The sequence below is a fragment of the Sander vitreus genome, chromosome 13, assembly GCF_031162955.1.
Source record: "Sander vitreus isolate 19-12246 chromosome 13, sanVit1, whole genome shotgun sequence".
NCBI lineage: Eukaryota > Metazoa > Chordata > Actinopteri > Perciformes > Percidae > Sander > Sander vitreus.
In genome coordinates this window covers 15,169,479-15,191,114 of record NC_135867.1, presented here as the reverse complement: position 1 = coordinate 15,191,114, position 21,636 = coordinate 15,169,479, and the positions used below count along the sequence as shown (strand labels likewise).

General features: G+C 41.6%; 1 protein-coding gene across 1 annotated transcript in view; it reads right to left on the bottom strand.

The window, feature by feature from the left end:
* Positions 1-20,447, bottom strand: part of mtnr1bb (melatonin receptor 1Bb) — a 30,075-nt gene extending 9,628 nt beyond the window's left edge. Inside the window, exon 1 of the mRNA XM_078266621.1 lies at positions 20,240-20,447. Coding sequence (XP_078122747.1) covers positions 20,240-20,447 — 208 coding nt within the window. The remainder of the gene's footprint in view (positions 1-20,239) is intronic.
* Between the last annotated feature and the right edge of the window lie 1,189 nt (positions 20,448-21,636).

Genomic DNA, 21,636 nt, shown 5'->3' with positions numbered 1-21,636 from the left:
ACATGATGACCAAATAACCTGACTCCATTACCATATGTAATAAAATATCTCTTTTTGTTACTGCAGTTAGGATAAATTGCTCGCTGGTCTGAAGGCTCCTTAGTTAAGCACAATGAGAAGAGACAGCATTCGTCTTCCAAATGTCTGGCCATTGCATAATTAGTGCTGCCTGTACATATGGCTGTTTTGTGTTCAGGCGCGGTTCGGCCAACATGGGCCTCATGCTGCAAGAGAAATTCAGCATATGGACGACGTTGGTGGAATTGCAATAAAGTGTTGTGATAAAAAGCCTGTCAGGTGAAGGGATGAGTGATTCCACACACATAAACCCCAAACCCTCAGGAGTCATGGCCACACTCCATGATGCTAAATGGATCCTGATCACACAAACCATTTAACCTGGCCTTGTTTTTATTCTTTTTTTTTTTTTTGGATGTAATATTAGAAGAGGAGGAACAAGAGTTGTGAAATGTGGTAACGTAGACAGATGAGCATTGTATAACTAGACTAATACATAGAACCTTCAAGTAAAAGTATCATTTGTAATTTATTGTAAACAGTCTTCGCTCAGTAAAATGATAGACTGCTGTGTCACGAATCTCATAAAATGCACTCTGAAGTAGAGATGAAATAATAACTCTCCAGTATTCCTGAATGTGCTACATCCTGCATGTGATGTCTTTTGTCATGCATCGTGAATGTACTGTGAGCCAGAGCCCATGTAAAAATCTCTCAAAAATAGCGACTGCCAAAAATTATTTCTCATAATTTGTCAAAGCCAACACAAATTGGGAGACATTGAGTTGATAAGAGAGCAACAACATGTTATGTAACAGCACTGGAGCCTAATGTGACAATAAATGGCAAAATATACCAGAAACCTGAACTGAATGTTGACACCTTTGAAGAGAAGGAGAGACAGAGAGTGAGTGAGCAAGAGACAGTTCTCTGAATCTCAGAATCAGAAAACATCTGGGAAATTAAAGTGGGGTATCGACCAAAGCAATTACCAAAGGAATACCCAGTTTCAAGGACTTGGCATTTGAAAGTTGAAGTTCATCCAACACACCAGGCCAAACAGGAAGCTTTAGTTTATCTCAGCTCTCTCTAACAAGTCTGAACCATTCCTACCTCAGTGATGGAGGGCTGCGCTGCAATTATATGAAAGAGCTGGAGATTAAAGCAGGGCTCTGGGACTCACCGGGCAGGTGAAATGAGCAGCTTGTGATACAATGACTGCATTGTATTTAATGTTAATGGGGAGAGTGAAAAAGTATTCCCATCTGCATATGACTAGTCTGTAAAAAAAATCCATAAACCGTCCTCAAACCTAAACAACTAGCTGCTCTGTGAGGCTGAATGTAATGTCAACATGATCATATGCACATGATTAGCATGTATAATGCTTACCATGTTCACCATATTAGCTTAGCATGTTAGGATGCTAACAGTTGCTAATTAGCACTAAACACATGGCTATTGTGCCATGAAAACATGCTCTGAGCGCAAGGTTTCTGCTTGCCTCTTGTTACACTTGACAGTTTATCTTTTAGAAAAGTTTCAAACCTCCTGCTTTCACACGTTGGCACTTCCCTCTCTGTGCTGGTGTCAGCAACATAGTCCAATAAAAAAATAACAAGCCATGGTGAAACCCACAGCAGTATAGTAATTTACTGTAGCTTTAGTTGGCAACGGTGGGCAACTGCAGCGCAAATACTGTCAGTCAGCTCTGCCTGTTGGTTCCCAGGTTCAGTCCTTATAAACTTGGCTAAAGGTGATGATGTTGCTGCTGGCCGGCAGGCTGCTCACCAGCCAGGCTAGCTGCTATCCAACCGAGGGCTACAGCACCATCAGCTGTATCTTTCTTCCTCTGCCTATCTGTTTTGCATTTCTTTAGCAGAGGACTCTGGCTCACAGAAAGCCTCTTAGACTCTAGCAACATCAAATTTGAAGTACTTTCCAGTAAGAGGAGAACAGACAGACCACTACCTGCAGTTCTGCTGCCATTCATTGATGTCAGATTATTGTGTGTAAAAAAATTAAAATTAAAATTAAAAATGTAACTATTAAACAGCTTGTTACACAAAAAAGTTGGATGGGACCTGCACAAATGTTTGGGGGCCCTAGTCTCGACACCCACTTCACTGCACTGCACTGCACACACACACCACGTGGTCATAAAAAAGCCAGCAACATTAAAACTAAATGAAAGATGATACAAACACTACAGTATTGGTAATTCTATCTTCTAAAATTAACAGAACAGTGTAAGAGTAAGGGCAAGACAATTAAGCTCATCAGGTGATGTTTTTTGCCTCTTAAAATCTACTATTTAACATTTTGCAATTGCAATATGCAAAATGTGCAGAGGAATAATCAACTATATTTAAAATCTCAGATTAAATCACAATAAAAAAAGAGGAACCCAAAGAGACGTTTTGCTAAAGGCTAAGAATAAATCAGAAGGCAGAGTAACACATAGAACTATATGTCTTGAAGAATGTGGAAGTGAGAGTCTAATCACTGATAAATCAGTCTTTTAATCCTAAGTCTGTCCACATCCACATTCTTTTCGTTGCTGCTCCAACTTCTTCAAGCATCACATTTTTAATAGGCACCATGGAATATTTTCCAGTCAGTGTCTCTCAATTTGTATCTTTAATGCACGCCACATTAGCAATGCACTTGTTTTCTTGCCTGACCTTGGGTGTGAGTGCACAAGAAGTAACACAGCACAACAACAATGCTCAGGTCTGTCGAGATGTTTTAGTGCCAGATTTCTAGGTACACAGTTGTTTTTCTATTAGGCGTGATAACACTTCCTGTCTCCCCAACATGCAGACGTGTCACATATAATATGTGTGTGTCTGGGAGCAGCTGACTTCTTGTTGGCGTAAAAGTGTTTTCAAACAGAATATACATTCTGTATATGGTTTTTAATCATCTTTGTATGCTTAAATAGAAACAAGTGATTAAATATGTTTTTATGTTGTTATGGTGATATGTTTACAAGAATAATACAATTATCCCCTTGTGAGCATTATGAGAATATTGAGAATATATTATCACAGTGTGGCTGCAGGGAGTTTCAGTAAGTTTTAGCAGGTTGTTTTACTCAATAGAGTTGTACAGGACTACTGTAGATTTTAAGAGGCTACAAGGGAAATAGAGATAAGGCTGCTAACTATTTATCTTTTGCACGGCTGTTAGTCCAGCTCAAGCTGTCTGTCAAATCTTACTGAATATCTCATACAGCGAATAACATATGAGAAACTATTTGTGTGCACCACAAATGATGCGTGCATTCAATGAAGTTGCCATCTGTTGGTAAGCTTTTGTGCTTCGTGGAGATAACCTTAGGTCAGGACAATTAAAATTTTAAATTCACTTTGTGGACACTTTGCATCAAGCAAGCCAAACTCTCTGTACCCCCCCCCACCACACACACACACACACACACACACACACACACACACACACACAAACACACACATTTTAAATAGTTCAACATCTAGTTAAGACATATTGGACAGAAGCTGGTGCAAAGTACAAAACCTTCAAACGAGGTTACCCTTCTACAGTAGATTTTTTGTAATATGTTTCACTATAGCTGTGATTTGGTAAATGTACACATTGGACCAACATTATCCTGTGATGCTTTGGCTTTCTGGCTTTTCTACGGAGTGCAGCAGGCAGACATTAAGTCTGGTTAGTCCGAAGAGATTGACCTTTGTTCAGTGCACACTGAACTGTAAAGCAAAGCAGATGATTAAATCAGAAAGCTTTCTTGGCTCATCATTATAACAGTGAACATTGGGAAAATAAAAGTTGAGATTAAAGTTGCACGAAAGGTTTTAATTTCTCTTGGCATTCTGTGTTTGATGAGAACACTTGGCATTGTGGATGCACAGCATTTGAGTGCTCAAATTGTCTGTCCCGTCTGCCAAGTTATACCAGGGCTGCAAACATGCTCTTATCGGGGGTTGTGGAACAGACGGACAGAAACCAAAGGACATGTAGCCCCCCAGGAGAGAAAAGTGACTTTGTCTTTGCTCACAAATTTTGTAACCCACTGATTTAATTTTAGCCTGTATGGGATTTTTTGTGAATAAGTCCTGGGAGCAGTCTGATGAGCCTTTTCAAATAGATTTCTCAATAGTTCAACTTATTTTAAAGGGGTGATAGAATGCAAAACCGATTTTACCTTGTCATAGTTGAATAACGACAGTTCGGTGGGTAAATAGGACATACATAGAAGCTCAAAATCCCATTGATACCCCTATCCTCTGCAAATCTCACATTTTGAAACTACCGCTGAAAACGGGCGAATCTCAACAAAGCTGGAAGCTGACGTCAGCATCCCAACTCCTAGTCTTTGTCACGCCCCAACATTTGCATAGGTTACACCACTGACCTGAGGTCATGCAGATCTCCAGAGGTCTGCTATTTAATTACTAAATTCACTTCTGAGACTTTTTTATGCGAGAAATCAACTATGTAGAGGTCAAATATGGGCCGTTTTACGAAAATTGATGGCTAATTGCAAATTTTGTCCGACTGTGTGTCGCAGTTCAGCAGGAGTTCAGCAGGCTACGTGACAGCGGCCGGTGCTGCCTCGCCACCCGGCGTGAGCTAGCTGGATCTCCATCACGAAGGGAAGCCTGTGGCGCTCCATACCCGCGCAAAGTCACCGGTTCTGGGTTACTGGACTACAAAATGCCGAGGCCCTGATGGAGCTCCAGGGCCTGCAGCTAGCCGTGATTCATAGGATTGAAGGGACAGTAGCAGCCAACGAAATCCCTAATGTTCACAAAAATGTATTAAATTGAAAATGGACACCATAGTTAGCTTCATAAGACCTTGGGGTAGATGTTAAATAAGTGGCGTGACGAAATTCAAACTGTAAATATACTTTAATTATGCCAAAAGTGAAGCTAACTAGCCGCGATCTGTAAACATAAGATTGAAGGGACAGTAGCAGCTAATGAAATCCCTAATGTTCACAAAAATGTATTAAATTGAAATCGGACACCATAGTTAGCTTCATAAGACCTTGGGGTAGATGTTAAATAAGTGGCGTGACGAAATTCAAACTGTAAATATACTTTAATTATGCCGAAAGTGAAGCTAACTAGCCGCGATCTGTAAACATAAGATTGAAGGGACAGTAGCAGCTAACAAAATCCCCAATGTTCACAAAAATGCATTAAATTGAAATCGAACACCATAGTTAGCTTTATAAGACCTTGGGGTATATGTTATATAAGTGGCGTGATGAAATTCAAACTGTAAATTGACTTTAATTATGCCGAAAGTGTCAGACTGTGTGGAGCTCCTAAAGTCCGACACGTCTTACCAAATTTGCAATTAGCCATACATTTTCGTAAAACAGACCATATTTGAGCTTTATATAGTTGATTTCTCACATAACAAAGTCTCAGAAGTGAATTTAATAACGAAATAGCCCGACAAACAACGTATAACTTTGCAGTGTCTGAAATATGAGACCTGCTGTCTCGTCTCCAATGTGTTTCTAGGGTTCGGACACAAACGTTAGCTTTGTAAGACCTTAGGGTAGCTGTTATATAAGTGGCATGACAAAATTCAAACTGTAAATATATTATAGTTATGCCGAAAGGGTAGCTAGCTAGCTAGCCTCGATCTTTAGCTACCCATAGGATTGATTGGACACTAGCAGCTAACGAAACCCCTCAAATTCACAAAAATGCATTAAATTGAAATCGGACACAAGCGTTAGCTTTGTAAGACCTTAGGGTAGCTGTTATGTAAGTGGCGTGACGAAATTCAAACTGTAAATATACTATAGTTATGCCGGCAGCCGGCCAGCTCCGAGGAGCCCCAGTTGTCCAGTAACCCAGAAACTATGACTTTCTCCTGGGTATGGAGCGCAGCAGGGCTGCCGCTGTCTCGTCAGACTGTGTGGACCTCCTAAAGTCCAACACGTCTTCCCAAATTTGCAATTAGCCATACATTTTCGTAAAACGGCCCATATTTGAACTTTATATAGTTGATTTCTCGCATAAGAAAGTCTCAGATGTGAATTTAGTAACGAAATATTGCAGTGTCTGAAATATGAGACCTGTTCTCATCTCCAGTGTATCTGTAGGTGGTTCCTCAACCAATCAGTGCGCAGCTCATCTAAATGTTCATGAGCATACCATATTTGGAAGAAAAGCTCTTGTTCCAAATAGAGCCATATTAACAGGGTAGTTAAGGGCCTAATAAAATAGCATTCGGGCAATTTTCAGCCCAACCAATGTTACATACCCTATTAGGAGACCTTAAGGAACAGTGTGAAATACCCTATATAATCATTCTATCACCCCTTTAAAGCTGTGGTAGGCAATTTGTTTTTGGCATCGTTCCATCCAGCATATTTTAATTCAAGTGGTCTGAGAGAAAACTAGACTTCTGCATCTCCTCTTGGTTCTGTTTGCTTTAGAAAATCAAGTTTGACCAATCACAGGTCATTTCAGAGAGAGAGAGAGAGAGAGAGAGCATTTCTATTGGCTGTTCTGCACATGTATATGCCCGTGCGACAGAGAGGGGAGAGGCAGAGCTTCAGGAAGAGGTCTCATTCTACTTCAAATCCTGGCATTGTTTTTGCTTTCTACCCACTGCAGCTTTAATGGACAGTTATCATTGTCTAAATCACTAAACACATTCAACTGCAAACATATCCCAAAAAAGTTGCAATAGATGATAGTGAGGGGAAAATGTATTTATGTAAGAAAAATGTTAACTTTGACTCCAGAGCCTTGAGCATATTCAACTAGAGTTCGAAAGACAAGACTATGAGTTGAAATAAATAAGATTTGATTTAGTATTTAATTCAGGTTTTTTTTCTCCAAATCAATCATAAATATATGGTGTCTTTACACATATATCTTTAATCCAAAAGTGATTATATGCACATCTCTAATCAGACATATCTAAACTGCTATACTGTATTTAACATGACTTCAGGGTTTACTGAATAGAAAACTAGTTGAATGAAAACTAAATACTGTACTTTCCATCTTTTAATTTTCTTTGAAGTAAAGCACTCAGTCAGTATCATAAATACCACTGACACAACAGAACACTGATTTAAACAGGGCATAAAACCTCAAAGTATAGCTCTCAATCTTGATACAGTTGGCTGCAAATTATAACTTTTTGTCATGCATTTCGCCATGACTACTTTGGCTTTATGATATTATATCAGTTGTGCTGGGAGCATTTTACAGTTCAAACATCAGCCCTGTAAATATTCTACCAAAAAATAGAACAGTCCCATCAGTTAAACCATAATATGAACATAGATTCCTGTATTTCAAAATATAAAATAACTTCCCAGATGCCTTGAAAATCAGTATCATACCTTTAACATGTGGCCTCTAAACCTTTATGTACATGTATCGTCTTTATCTACGTCTCTGTAGGGTTGCATCCAAGAGTGTATTAGCAAGTACAGTCAGGTCCATAAATATTGGGACATCGACACAATTCTAATCTTTTTGGCTCTATACACCACCACAATGGAGTTGAAATGAAACGAACAAGATGTGCTTTAACTGCAGACTTCATCCATCCATCCATCTTCATCCGCTTATCCGGGGTCGGGTCGCGGGGGGTAGCAGCTCCAGCAGGGGACCCCAAACTTCCCTTTCCCGAGCCACATTAACCAGCTCCGACTGGGGGATCCCGAGGCGTTCCCAGGCCAGGTTAGAGATATAATCCCTCCACCTAGTCCTGGGTCTCCCCCGAGGCCTCCTCCCAGCTGGACGTGCCTGGAACACCTCCCTATGGAGGCGCCAAGGGGGCATCCTTACCAGATGCCCGAACCACCTCAACTGGCTCCTTTCGACGCAAAGGAGCAGCGGCTCTACTCCGAGCTCCTCACGGATAACTGAGCTTCTCACCCTATCTCTGAGGGAGACGCCAGTTACCCTCCTGAGGAAACCCATTTCGGCCGCTTGTACCCTGGATCTTGTTCTTTCGGTCATGACCCAGCCTTCATGACCATAGGAGAGGGTAGGAACAAAAACTGACCGGTAGATTGAGAGCTTTGCCTTCTGGCTCAGCTCTCTTTTCGTCACAACGGTGCGATAAATTGTATGTAATACCGCACCTGCTGTGCCGATTCTCTGACCAATCTCCCGCTCCATTGTCCCCTCACTCGCGAACAAGACCCCAAGGTACTTGAACTCCTTCACTTGGGGTAAGGACTCATTCCCTACCTGGAGAAGACACTCCATCGGTTTCCTGCTGAGAACCATGGCCTCCGATTTAGAGGTGCTGATCCTCATCCCAGCCGCTTCACACTCGGCTGCAAACCGATCCAGTGAGTGCTGAAGGTCACAGGCCGATCATGCCATCAGGACCACATCATCTGCAAAAAGCAGCAATGAGATCCCCAGCCCACCGAACTGCAACCCCTCTCCACCCCGACTACACCTCGATATCCTGTCCATAAATACTACAAACAGGATTGGTGAGAAAGCGCAGCCCTGGCGGAGGCCAACTCTCACCTGAAACGAGTCCGACTTACTGCCGAGAACCCGGACACAGCTCTCGCTTTGGTCGTACAGAGATTGGATGGCCCTGAGAAGGGACCCTCACCCCGTACTCAGCAGCACCTCCCACAGTATCTCCCGGGGCACCCGGTCATACGCCTTCTCCAGATCCACAAAACACATGTAGACTGGTTGGGCATACTCCCAGGCTCCCTCCAGGATCCTTACGAGAGTAAAGATCTGGTCCGTTGTTCCACGACCAGGACGGAATCCGCATTGTTCCTCTTCAACCTGAGATTCGACCATCGACCGAACCTCCTTTCCAGCACCTTGGAGTAGACTTTACCGGGAGGCTGAGAAGTGTGATACCCCTGTAATTGGCACACACCCTCTGGTCCCCCTTTTTTAAAAAGGGGAACCACCACCCCGGTCTGCCACTCCTTAGGCACCGTCCCAGACTTCCACGCAATGTTGAAGAGGCGTGTCAACCAAGACAACCCCTCCACACCCAGAGCTTTAAGCATTTCTGGACGGATCTCATCAATTCCTGGGGCTTTGCCACTGTGGAGTTGTTTAACTACCTCAGCAACCTCCACCAGGGAAATTGATGCCAATCCCCTCATCCTCCAGCTCTGCCTCTACCATAGAGGGCGATGAGTCGGATTTAGGAGTTCCTCAAAGTGCTCCTTCCACCGCTCTCTATTACCTCCTCAGTTGAGGTCAACAGCGTCCCATCCTTACTGTACACAGCTTGGATGGTTCCCCGCTCTCCCCTCCTGAGGTGGCGAACGGTTTTCCAGAAGTACCTTGGTGCCGACCGAAAGTACTTCTCCATGTCTTCTCCAAACTTCTCCCACACACGCTGCTTTGCCTCTTTCACGGCAGAGGCTGCAGCCCTTCAGGCCCTTCGGCACCTTGCAACTGCCTCCGGAGTCGTCTGGGAAAACATATCCCGGAAAGACTCCTTCTTCAGTCGGACGGCTTCCCTGACCACCGGTGTCCACCACGGTGTTTGTGGGTTACCACCCCTTGAGGCACCTAAGACCCTAAGACCACAGCTCCTCACCGCAGCTTCAGCAATGGAAACTTTGAACATTGTCCACTCGGGTTCAATGCCCCCAGCCTCCACAGGGATGCACGAAAAAGCTCCGCCGGAGGTGTGAGTTGAAAGTCTGTCGGACAGGGGCCTCCTCCAGACGTTCCCAATTTACTCCGCACTACCCGCTTGGGCTTACCAGGTCTGTCCAGAGTCTTCCCCACCCCCTGACCCAACTCACCACCAGATGGTGATCGGTTGACAGCTCCGCCCCTCTCTTCACCCGAGTGTCCAAAACATACGGCCTCAGATCAGATGAAACGATTATAAAATCGATCATTGACCTTTGGCCTAGGGTGCTCTGGTACCTAGTACACTTATGAGCATCCCTATGTTCGAACATGGTGTTCATTATAGACAATCCATGACTAGCACAGAAGTCCAACAACAAACAACCACTCTGGTTTAGATCAGGGAGGCCGTTCCTCCCAATCACGCCTCTCCATGTGTCTCCATCATTACCCACGTGCGCGTTGAAGTCCCCCAGCAGAACTATGGAGTCCCCGACTGGAGCCCCATGCAGGACTCCACTCAAGGTCTCCAAGAAGGCCGACATCTCGAACTCTTGTTTGGTGCATATGCACAAACAACAGTCAGAGTTTCCCCCCCCACAACCCGCAGGCGTAGGGAGGCGACCCTCTCGTCCACCGGGTTAAACTCCAATGTAGCGGCACTCAGCCAGGGGGCTTGTGAGTATCCCCACATCCTGGGCAACTCCGGAGAAGAAAAGAGTCCAACCCCTATCCAGGAGTATGGTTCCAGAACCAAGACTGTGCGTAGAGGTAAGCCCCACCAGATCTAACCGGTAGCGCTCCACCTACCGCACAAGTTCCGGCTCCTTCCCCCACAGAGAGGTGACATTCCACGTCCCCAGAGCCAGCCTCTGCTGCCCGGGTCTGGTCCGTCGAGGCCCCTGACCTTCACTGCCACCCATGTGGCAGTGTGGAACTGCAGACTTTCAGCTTTAATTTGAGGGTATTTACATCCAACTCAGGTGAACGGTGTAGAAATTACAACAGTTTGTATATGTGCCTCCAACTTTCTAAGGGACCAAAAGTAATGGGACAATTGGCTGCTCAGCTGTTCCATGGCCAGGTGTGTGTTATTCCCTCATTATCCCATTTACAAGGAGCAGATAAAAGGTCCAGAGTTCATTTCAAGTGTGCTATTTGCATTTGGAATCTGTTGCTGTCAACTCTCAATATGAGAGCCAAAGAGCTGTCACTATTAGTGAAGCAAGCCATCATTAGGCTGAAAAATCTAAACAAACCCATCAGAGAGATAGCAAAAACATTAGGTGTGGCCAAATCAACTGTTTGGAACATTCTTAAAAAGAAAGAACGCACCGGTGAGCTCAGCAACACCAAAAGACCCGGAAGACCACGGAAAACAACTGTGGTGGATGACCGAAGAATACTTTCCCTGGTGAAGAAAACACCCTTCACAACAGTTGGCCAGCTCAAGAACACTCTCCAGGAGGTAGGTGTATGTGTGTCAAAGTCAACAATCAAGAGAAGACTTCACCAGAGTGAATACAGAGGGTTCACTACAAGATGTAAACCATTGGTGAGCCTCAAAAACAGGAAGGCCAGATTAGAGTTTGCCAAACAACATCTAAAAAAGCCTTCACATTTCTGGAACAACATCCTATGGACAGATGAGACAAAGATCAACTTGTACCAGAGTGATGGGAAGAGAAGAATATGGAGAAGGAAAGGAACTGCTCATGATCCAAAGCATACCACCTCATCAGTGAAGTATGGTGGTGGTAGTGTCATGGCGTGGGCATGTATGGCTGCCAATGGAATTGGTTCTCTTGTATTTATTGATGATGTGACTGCTGACAAAAGCAGCAGGATGAATTCTGAAGTGTTTCGGGCAATATTATCTGCTCATATTCAGCCAAATGCTTCAGAACTCATTGGACGGCGCTTCACAGTGCAGATGGACAATGACCCGAAGCATACTGCGAAAGCAACCAAAGAGTTTTTTAAGGGAAAGAAGTGGAATGTTATGCAATGGCCAAGTCAATCACCTGACCTGAATCCGATTGAGCATGCATTTCACTTGCTGAAGACAAAACTGAAGGGAAAATGCCCCAAGATCAAGCAGGAACTGAAGACAGTTGCAGTAGAGGCCTGGCAGAGCATCACCAGGGATGAAACCCAGCGTCTGGTGGTGTCTATGCGTTCCAGACTTCAGGCTGTAATTGAATGCAAAGGATTTGCAACCAAGTATTAAAAAGTGAAAGTTTGATTTATGATTGTTAATCTGTCCCATTACTTTTGGTCCCTTAAAAAGTGGGAGGCACATATACAAACTGTTGTAATTCCTACACCGTTCACCTGATTTGGATGTAAATACCCTCCAAATTAAAGCTGAAAGTCTGCAGTTAAAGCACATCTTGTTCGTTTCATTTCAACTCCATTGTGGTGGTGTATAGAGCCAAAAAGATTAGAATTGTGTCGATGTCCCAATATTTATGGACCTGACTGTAGCTTCCAACCAGCTCCGCCGTCTCTCGCTGTCTGCCTGAAACAAATGTTTGGTTTGTTTGTCTTGTTTGCAGAGGCGTCTGCATGAATGCAGTTCTGCACATCCCAGGACACCTCCCTCCCCCCATATCCTATTCTCAATTTCTCATCCTAGATTACCCTTAATTTCTCACGTCTTCTCTATTTCACCTTCCTCCTCCTTTCATTCTCTTTCTCCTCCTTCTCTTGCAGCAAATCCCTTGCTTCTTCCACCTCTTCACCCACTGCTGCCTGAGGGTTTTGAAAAAATGTTACATAAGGCACTTCAAATTATCACAACACATGTATTATGGATATGGGGAGATACTACAGCAGGCATCACAGGATTTGATAAAGAATAAAGGAATGGAATTACGGATCAGTTTCTTTGCAGATTAAATGGGTCAATCTACCGTGTTCATGGTTATTAAGATTAAAGAAAATTGTACTGTCAGTTGCTGTGTATGTGCGCGCATATGTGCAAACTTGTGCTACTGAGTCATCCCCCATCTCAGCACTAAAGAACTGATGATTGTGATGAAACATGACAGTAGTTCTTACATTGTTTCGGCTGTGCCTCTTGCCTTTAGAAACACAGCATCACTCTCATACTTTTTATAGCGAGGGAGATTTCCTCTCATCTAAATGTTTGTCTGTCTTTCTCTATTTTATATCCTGTGTCCTTGTCATTTTTCTGTTTTTGAGCTGTTCCAAACCTTTCTTTTGCATATCTCTCTCTCTCTCTCTCTCTCTCTCTCTCTCTCTCTCTCTCTCTCTCTCAAGCCTCTCTGTTTTCCTGCTTCCTTTATCCTGCTGTCTGTGTTCAAGGGAATTACAGAAGTCATGCCTCACCCAAAAGACAGAACAGTATCTGGGCACAGTTCAGGCAGAAGTAGACTTCCAGAGCACTTAAAGCTGCTGAAAACATCACTGCAGTCATGCCCAACCTTCACTTCTGCCTAAATACTCACTGAGTAAGACAAAAAAACAGTAAAACCAGATGATGAAGAATTCCCTCAACACATACAGATACATAAACTACATGATGAAACTAAACAGAGTGGGTAATATTTGTCACAATGGGATGTATAATGGGATGTCGCATGCAATTTTCATGCTTGATTCAAAATAATTCAATATCAAGTAAATTGATTAATTCAAATCAAACCAGCTATGTGTCTAATATCTTCCCCTTTTCTTTTTGAGCTACAGATTAACACACCTCTATTTCCATTTTGCCTGCTCTGTGATCTCTTCGTCTCTTTGCCTTCTCCATCTCCTCTGACATGCACATAAAAAGGTTCTAAGAGGGTTGTTGGGTGGATGGTATGTGTCTGCCTTCAGCTGTCTGCTTTTTTTAAATGTGCAACAGAAAGCTGAGAAAGCGTCTCAGAATTAAAGAAAATCTGATCGAACTGACAACCTGTTTAGCTGTATTCTGTCCTCACGATTGCATGTCTGGGCAAGGCTAGACAGATAGCGAACAGAAACTCTGTGTTTTAGAAGATGTGTGGCTTTATTGATGGCCGTTTCTGTAAAACTGAAAGATACAATACAAAGCATGTATCAATATACTGCACACATATGCATATGAAATAATAATGACATGTAAATAGGTCCATGTATGAAATTACAGTTAACTTAATACAATTAACATTATACTTGAATGCCCATGCATTTTCCAGTACATGTATTTTAACTTCTCTCCACAGATAACATGGAAGGTAAGTATTTTTTATCTGTTCTAGCATAAGTATACAGCATGGTAAGTAACTCAAGTAAGTATTAACATAGGAATGTACAGCTAACTTAGCACATACTTCAACAGGAATGCTCCTTCAAGCTAGCTGCTAAGCCAAAAAATGAAGCAAAAAAACAACATGTGAATTATATATTCATCTAGCAACTGACAACATTTCTTTTCACAGATTAATTTCACCATGAAAATACTCATTCTAACATTTTGCATCTTTACTTACGGACATATCTCCAAGGCTTAAACGAAAGGAGAGCACTGTTTCACATGCCATATGAAGGTCATAGTGAAAATGAAGAGCATAACTATGTTTTAAAAGTGATGAGCGGAATATTAAAATCCATTCTAGACCTAAGACTTGAGAAGACGTTTTTCACCAAGAAATCTTGCAGGAATAACAAGATGCTAGTGTAGCAAGTAAGTAAATCAGCACCTTTTGAAACATTGAAAACAATCAAAAAGATGTGATTTTGTTTCTCCTGCATATTTGATGTGGTTTCAATGGTTTTCTGGTTAGCCTCTTGTATCATTCTTGTATGTAGCAGTCTAAGACTCGCAAAACAGCAATTGGATTATTGCTTAAGGAGGAGAAAATAAACAATGAACTGGAAGAGAAGTCACATTTAACAACAGTAAGATAGCTTATGATTCCCATTTATGTGTGCTCAACTCTTGCTAACTTGTTTCTTAATTTATTTTGGAAGAATAAATCTCATAAAATGGCACCATGCAGTCTTCAAACTACAAGGATGCAATTACAAATTAGTGAAAAAGTCTCGCTTTTAACCAATATGTCACGTTGAAATATATTTTCAATATATTTCTGCACAGTTAGGCAAAGCAAGATTAAGCAATTGCAAGAAGACTGTAATTAAAAGTGAATTTGAAGAAATATGTTCAGTGGTTGGTAAAAAGTGTAATACCTGATGTATAAGGACAATGATACAAAGGGTATAGTTCAGCTAGGCTTAGTTCTAGCTGACTTTTATCACACGTCACTTGTGAATGTGTATCAGAAATACCTTTTTTTCTCCTTGTACAAAGGGGAGAGCTATCTGTCTCTCTCTCTTTGTCTTTTCTTTAAAGCACTGTATGTCACTGCCTCTAGAAGCCTATTGCTTAAATCAACAGTTAATGTACATCTCCTCACACTTTATAATATAGACAGGGCAGCGGGATGGTGCAGTGTTCAGAGAGATCCCTTGGAATACTCTGCAAGCAGCCATATGTTCTGCCAAAATGTCTCTGAGCAAGACACAGAAATTCTCCATATTACTCATTGGGAGGAACTCTGGATTAATATGTCAGTGGAATGTCTAAAATGTAAATATGTGAAATAACTCAACACAAAATATCTCTCTGTGTCCCACTTACAGTACATCAAACATAACTACACACCTACACTAACTCTAAACCCATTTGTAACCTGTCCCTCATTTTAACCAAGAAAAAGCAGCTGTCAGGACCAGTTGTCCCAAACCAAATTATCATCATACGTGCCTGGGTATTCAAGAGTTGCTCCTCACAAGTATAATCATATCAGATCAGACATACACATGTGAATGGTCTCTCTCTCTCTCTCTCTCTCTCTCTCTCTCTCTCTCTCTCTCCTGCATTAATATTTCTGTCGCTTTTCATGTTTTGTCATGGGAAAACTACCTGAACTACAGCTAAGACAGAGCAGCGACAGTATTAGACGATGTCACAGAGGACCATTGGGAGAAACAGAGAAGTCAGGGGAGAGACTGGGTTTAAATGTTTCAGAACCATGGACACAACAGAGTCAGACAGAGAGACTGGAGGCCTTTTTCCATACAGAGTACACCAAGTTTTTACCCGTGTCATTGGGAGTTCAAACTTGCCAAGTTCAACTAGGGAGTCCAAACTCTCCAGAACCTGAGGGCGCAGTACGCTAAATATGCAGTCAGAGGAGGAGTGTTCTTGATGCTACACTTCAACACAACTATGCAACTGTTCTATGACAAAATACCTCCAGTCAAAGCTTCGCTAACAGGCTTTTTGGGAAAATCTAAAAAACAACAAAGCTTTTTTTGGAGCTTTTAAATGGATTGAGGTTGGATTATGAGATACAGCCAACAGTTATATTAACTGGAATGTATATCTACCACACTTCCTGTGTTCTTTCTCACTTAAATATATGATAATGACCCAAAGTACACTGGCTGTTGTACATTAGTGTCCAACACAAACTCATTTAAAATTTGGCATCAACAAAGTTTATCTTCCAAAAGGAATTATATCATACTTTCAAAACGCTACAGAGACATCAGAGGAACCCAATCAGTAAATTACTAAATGGCTTCTCGAGATAAGACTGTTCTCACCTTGGATGACCATGGACTTTAGCTGGTCGGCGATCTTGGAAGCCGGCCTGCTAGCTTCCAAAATGAGTGGTCGGTTGCACCTAGTCGACAGCTGCTCAAATCTCCGACAAACACTCCTGTTCATTTGGACTGTACTTGGCTCGATGCAGAATTTGAATCGAAACAGTAGTTGGACTGTATGTGTTCCACAAGTTGAAAAGAACACAAGCACAGACAGGAAAGAGGCCTTAACTTTGAGTGTTTTAGCACCATGGAGAGAGGCAGACGAATAGAGACTGGTTGTTAGTGTTTCAGCACCATGGACAGAGGCAGACTAAGAGCGACTGGATGTGAAACGCTGCACTGTAAAGAGTGTTTCTTTTCCTCAAACCTCAGTTTTAACTAAGGAACATTCATTTTGTAGAAGCAGAGAGCTTTAGAGAAAAGAAGCTCGAGAGGGATGGGTGGAGAGAAATGATGTAAATGAAGTCTCTGTAATGTGTGACCCTGTCTAAATCTCTTTGAAGGTTTGCAACACCTACGCCCCTTCAAAGACAAATCTCAGGGGACAAAAACCTCTGCCCTACACAACTGTACAATACACCTTTCACATACTCACATGCACATTCATACAAGACAGTCACAATATGATGTGTAGATTTACTGTACTGCATTTTCCTGAATATGCTTTATGTGTTTTTGCATGATTCAAATTATTTTTTTAAAGATGAATTTCAGGAAACAAATGGCTCTAATGGCTCAATGCATGCATGTGTGTGATTGTGTGTCTGTGGCACAAGCTTGCTGATATACAGTGGCACATGATGAGAGAGAAAGCCCTTTAAATTAAATGTTGAGGTCTTTAAAAATACAAAAGAGGGAAAAAAAAGTGCGAGGGCAGAAAGGTATTGTGCAATTCTAAGGGAGCTTGGTTACATGGCACATGCATCGGAGTTTTGATTAGTGTGATTTACATATTTTAATGCCATATCAGTGTCAGAATAATGAGTCTGTACTATAATATTTACTACAGTATGAATGTATTGTTATTAAGGGTAGGAGAGAATGACTCAGAGTTAGTCATCACTCACCAACCTAGCATCTGACGAAATATTGTGGTCCAACACTTAGCGGTCAGTTTACTTTGTTCACTCTGCCACAGCAGGGATTCATGCAAAGCCGCGACAACTGTAGTGGGTAATTATGCTACCCGCTGCTTCTGCTGTGACTGTTTATGAGCTGTTGTTAAGTCAGGTGTTTTCCCATCTAAACCGTTGAGTGGGTTGTTTCAATCTACAGTAGTCTTCCTGCGAGTTCATGACTGTGGGTTCAGTGTGGTTTCTCAAATGCTGAGTGGGCTGTTTGAGTAGAGAGAGATCAGCTTTAAGGCAGAAATGCTATAGGCTATAGAAAACCTAGAAATAGATAAAGAAAGGATAACCCACAATATCCAAGTAAATCTTGAATAGAAACGGGTAATTTTTAATTCAGCTTTAAACTGAAGATATGCCAGGTGTCCCTGTGCAGGCAATTGTTCTTGAAATTGTGGATGAGATTGACTGATGTATGGGTCCTAATGCAAAATGTACTGATTTTCCCTTTGGTGGTCTCATGGTCCTATTGAGCGAAAAATCAACATTATCACCCTTTTCTTTAACATCCAAGCCACTTCCTCTTACAATAAAAGCACAAGTGGCACTTGATTCAGGCTCTGTGGACAGATAAGCATGTTTTGCCAAAGGGTAAGCATGATTACAGTGCAGAACATGATCTTATATAATATGATGATTTATATAGAATACCATTGCATGTGCTATGTGAGATTTATGTAGGATAAACACTCCCACAGTTGTTATTTAAATTTGACCTGGGCCATGTTGCTGTATGCACTCACCATAGTATGTGTACTATTTAAATATTTAAGGTTATATCAACATAATGCAGGAGTAAAAATGAAAACCAGCAGAGATAAAGATGTAAAAACAAACTCCCATGCTTACAACAACCAATTCTTTTTTTAATAAGATATAATTATATCCACTCAAGAATTGGGAAGACTTTTGTTTAAAATCTGGCCCATAACACCCACAGGTGTTACAGGTGTTGTAAACCAGAGTTAGTAATGTAAACATTTTTTGTTATGTGATCTAACATTAGTCATTTAACATGAAATGAAATTGGCTATCCTAGTCATTGTGCTATTGTAGCTAGCTACCTAGCCAGCTCAACAAACTTAATGTAAGCTAATGGTAGCTGACATTGTTTAACTATTGCCAGTCACAGCTAGATAGCAAGTTAAAGTTTGAATTTTATTTTTTTATCTTGTAAATCAAGGTTGAAATAAAAAATGATAATTACCGTAAAGTCTTATACTTTATATTTTTGTGAAAAGTGTGTTTTAACAAACACTAAAAAGTCTGAACTCATTGCTATAGTATGTTGAATGACGGTGAATATAGTATCTTGAAGGTCAATGTGCTACAATGTACATGTTCAACACAATATTATTTGCTTATGGTGGTGAAGAAAATGTACAAATGCATGACATTCATTTTTCTGTCTGTCACTGTGCATTATGTTTAAAAAAAGGATTTTGTATATTACGCTACACACAAATTAATTCACACTTGGCATATTGATCCTGATTTACAAATGTGTTTCTTGAGATCTTTTTGAGTTCCACTTCTAAAGAGCTTCAATAAATAACTCAATAGCCTCTGTTCAAGGTGATTCAGAGCTATGAATAAGCTGAACCTTATCTAAGCCTTAAGAATTCATGCTAGAGTGCAGAAAGTGGGAGTCTTTCTCTCAAGACTGCGTCCATCTGACTGAAAAAAATATGTTCAAATAAAAGAAAAATATGTTTTCCCATGTGAAAAAATATAAGAGGTTCAAAATGTTCTTAAATGACAGGAAAGTAGTTGTTTTGGTTAGTCCGTAGAGTATTTTGCTTGATTATTATCGACTAGTAAGGAAGAAAGTCTCCTGGTTGCATCCTACTGGCTATGCAAATAAATGCTTGCAATAATTGTATCACAAATGTGGCGGTAAACCAACTGCATGATTCAGTAACATTCTTGAAAGGGGTTCATTATCATCAAAAAAGAGTTGAATCACAACCTCAAAGGTTCATTTTTACCTAAAGCAAGAGTTCAGGGAAAGAGTACTTTCATGCTTTATGATTTGGCATTTTGCTTCACTGTAGCTGCTTGAGGCCTCCTGGGTAATTTCACACATTCACATCAATGGGTTCTCAACACTAGTCAGCGTTTCAAAAGAACTCACCTGGGCTTATTAACCTACTCTTACACAGCAAGTGTGATTCAGACGACCTTTGAACTTTACTTGTAAAGAGCAGAAGAGTGAGGCAAGAGAGATACACAGGCTGTTATTTCAAATAGTGCAAACCGTCAATCAAGTCACTATAGCATTAGTTAAATTTGTGAAGAAATACTTGGCCATCAGTGAGTCATCAATACATTATATAAGAACTGAAAATGTACAGTTTAAATCCCTACCAGTTATTGCTGTGTCTATCAGCAGCCATGTGTCCTGTATAGATGTCCCTTAGCATGATATAAAAGTGCTCTGGATAATGATGGAAGCTATCCTTTGCATTTAGGTTGCAATAAATAGGTTGACACCCTAATCCGAAAGGAGGCATTTGCTTAAAACTACAGATGATGTAGTGCGAGTTCAGTTAAATGTCTGCTCTTTATGTTAAAGCTGTAAAATGCACCAATTTACTTTGGAATAGTTTGTGTCACTGGGTTCACTGATGACAGTGATATCTGTAGGTCAAAAGCAGCTAAAGAAGGTCAGGGTAAAACAAACTACTTTACCCAGAATTCACTACATCATTTTACATCCAGGCATACACAGCCTATATCATTATGGAAATGTATACTGCCACAATAATGGCCTGTGCACAACGACTTTTCCCTCAAAATGGGAGTCAGTCTATTTGTTGTTGCGACCACGAATCGCCTTTGCAATTATATACAATCATTTCAAGGGAAGAAAGATCTTACCTGAGTTCCTCAGTTTGCGGTTCCTGAACACCGAGATGATCACCAGCAGATTCCCCAGCACGTCCACCACCGTGGTGAAGATCAAAACGCTGGCCAGGATTGCTATGACCCAGGCGGGGCGGGCGCTCCCCTCCGTGGCCAGTGTGCGCTCTAGCTGTCCCAGCCGTGACTCTGTCCGGTTCTTTATGTGTGTGAATGTGTCCGGCATCACTGGCCCACACACCAACGCTGTTTTCAAGTCCCAACTGTGTCTTACGTCCCGCAGGTATCGCAAGTACCGGTGTGTCCTAAACCAAACATGAAGCGCACCTGGATGCCGAGTTCCTCCGTCGAGTCTGCTACTTAAAGGCGATATGAGTTACTAGATGTTATGTTGTTATGTCGACTCTACGCTTTGTTTATCTTCGCAAAAAAGTAATCAATCCATGTGCCACCAAAAACTGATCGGACACGCGACAGTGCCACACCTCTTCCATGGTGAGAAAATGTAAATTATTTGTCATTTAGATGATATTTCATAAAAGAAGCTCCATTCCACTCATATTTCAAGTCTTCATCCTCTTGAAGTGCCCCTGGCTTTTTGCTTGGCATATCTGTCTCCCATGCGCCCACGTTGCAAAAAAGAAGGCTATTTCTTTGTAAAATGTCAAACCATTGTACCGCCTCGGGAGTCCTTCTGATTTAATTTGCTATTCTATGAACAAACAGAGGAATACATTGTCTTCCCTAACCATGTGTGATGCCCTTGCCATGCGCTGAACTATACGACGCAACCCGCGCTGTGCTTGACGAAGAGGCACTGAGGTAAATATCACAGAGAATAGTATCTCTGAGAATACTCAGTCAGGCACACAGCAGGATGAGGAGAAATCCACAGAGTGAGGACGGAGAGAGACACGGCTTCACACACAACCTATTAACATCAGACTACGCTTTAAATGTGTATCTCCCTTTTCTCCCCTGTTGACTTTCTCTCTCCATCTATTAGGTTACCATGCCAAGCAGCCGAGGTGTGCGTGCAGACAAACATTCCCCTCATTTTACACTGCCTATAATTCCCAGCGTGACTTCCCAGAATCCGTCTTTGAATTCTCAGCACAGTGCTCGGAGTTTCTCCAAATGCACACACAGTGGTGGGTCTGCACGGGAAATCCAATCAGCACACTGTGACTTATGTGGAGCATTTGTCACAAATGAGCGCAAGACTTTTGAAAGTACAATATTGCACGTAACAAAAAACAGCATTTTTTAAAACGTAATCTGAAGTTACATAATGTGAGTACATGTTCTGATTTATTAGGTTTATTGAAACGTGTGCTAATGTATTAACCTTTTCAATAAACACAAGTTGAAAAAAAATTAAAACTGCTGGAGCTGTATTATGTCTTTCAATTGCA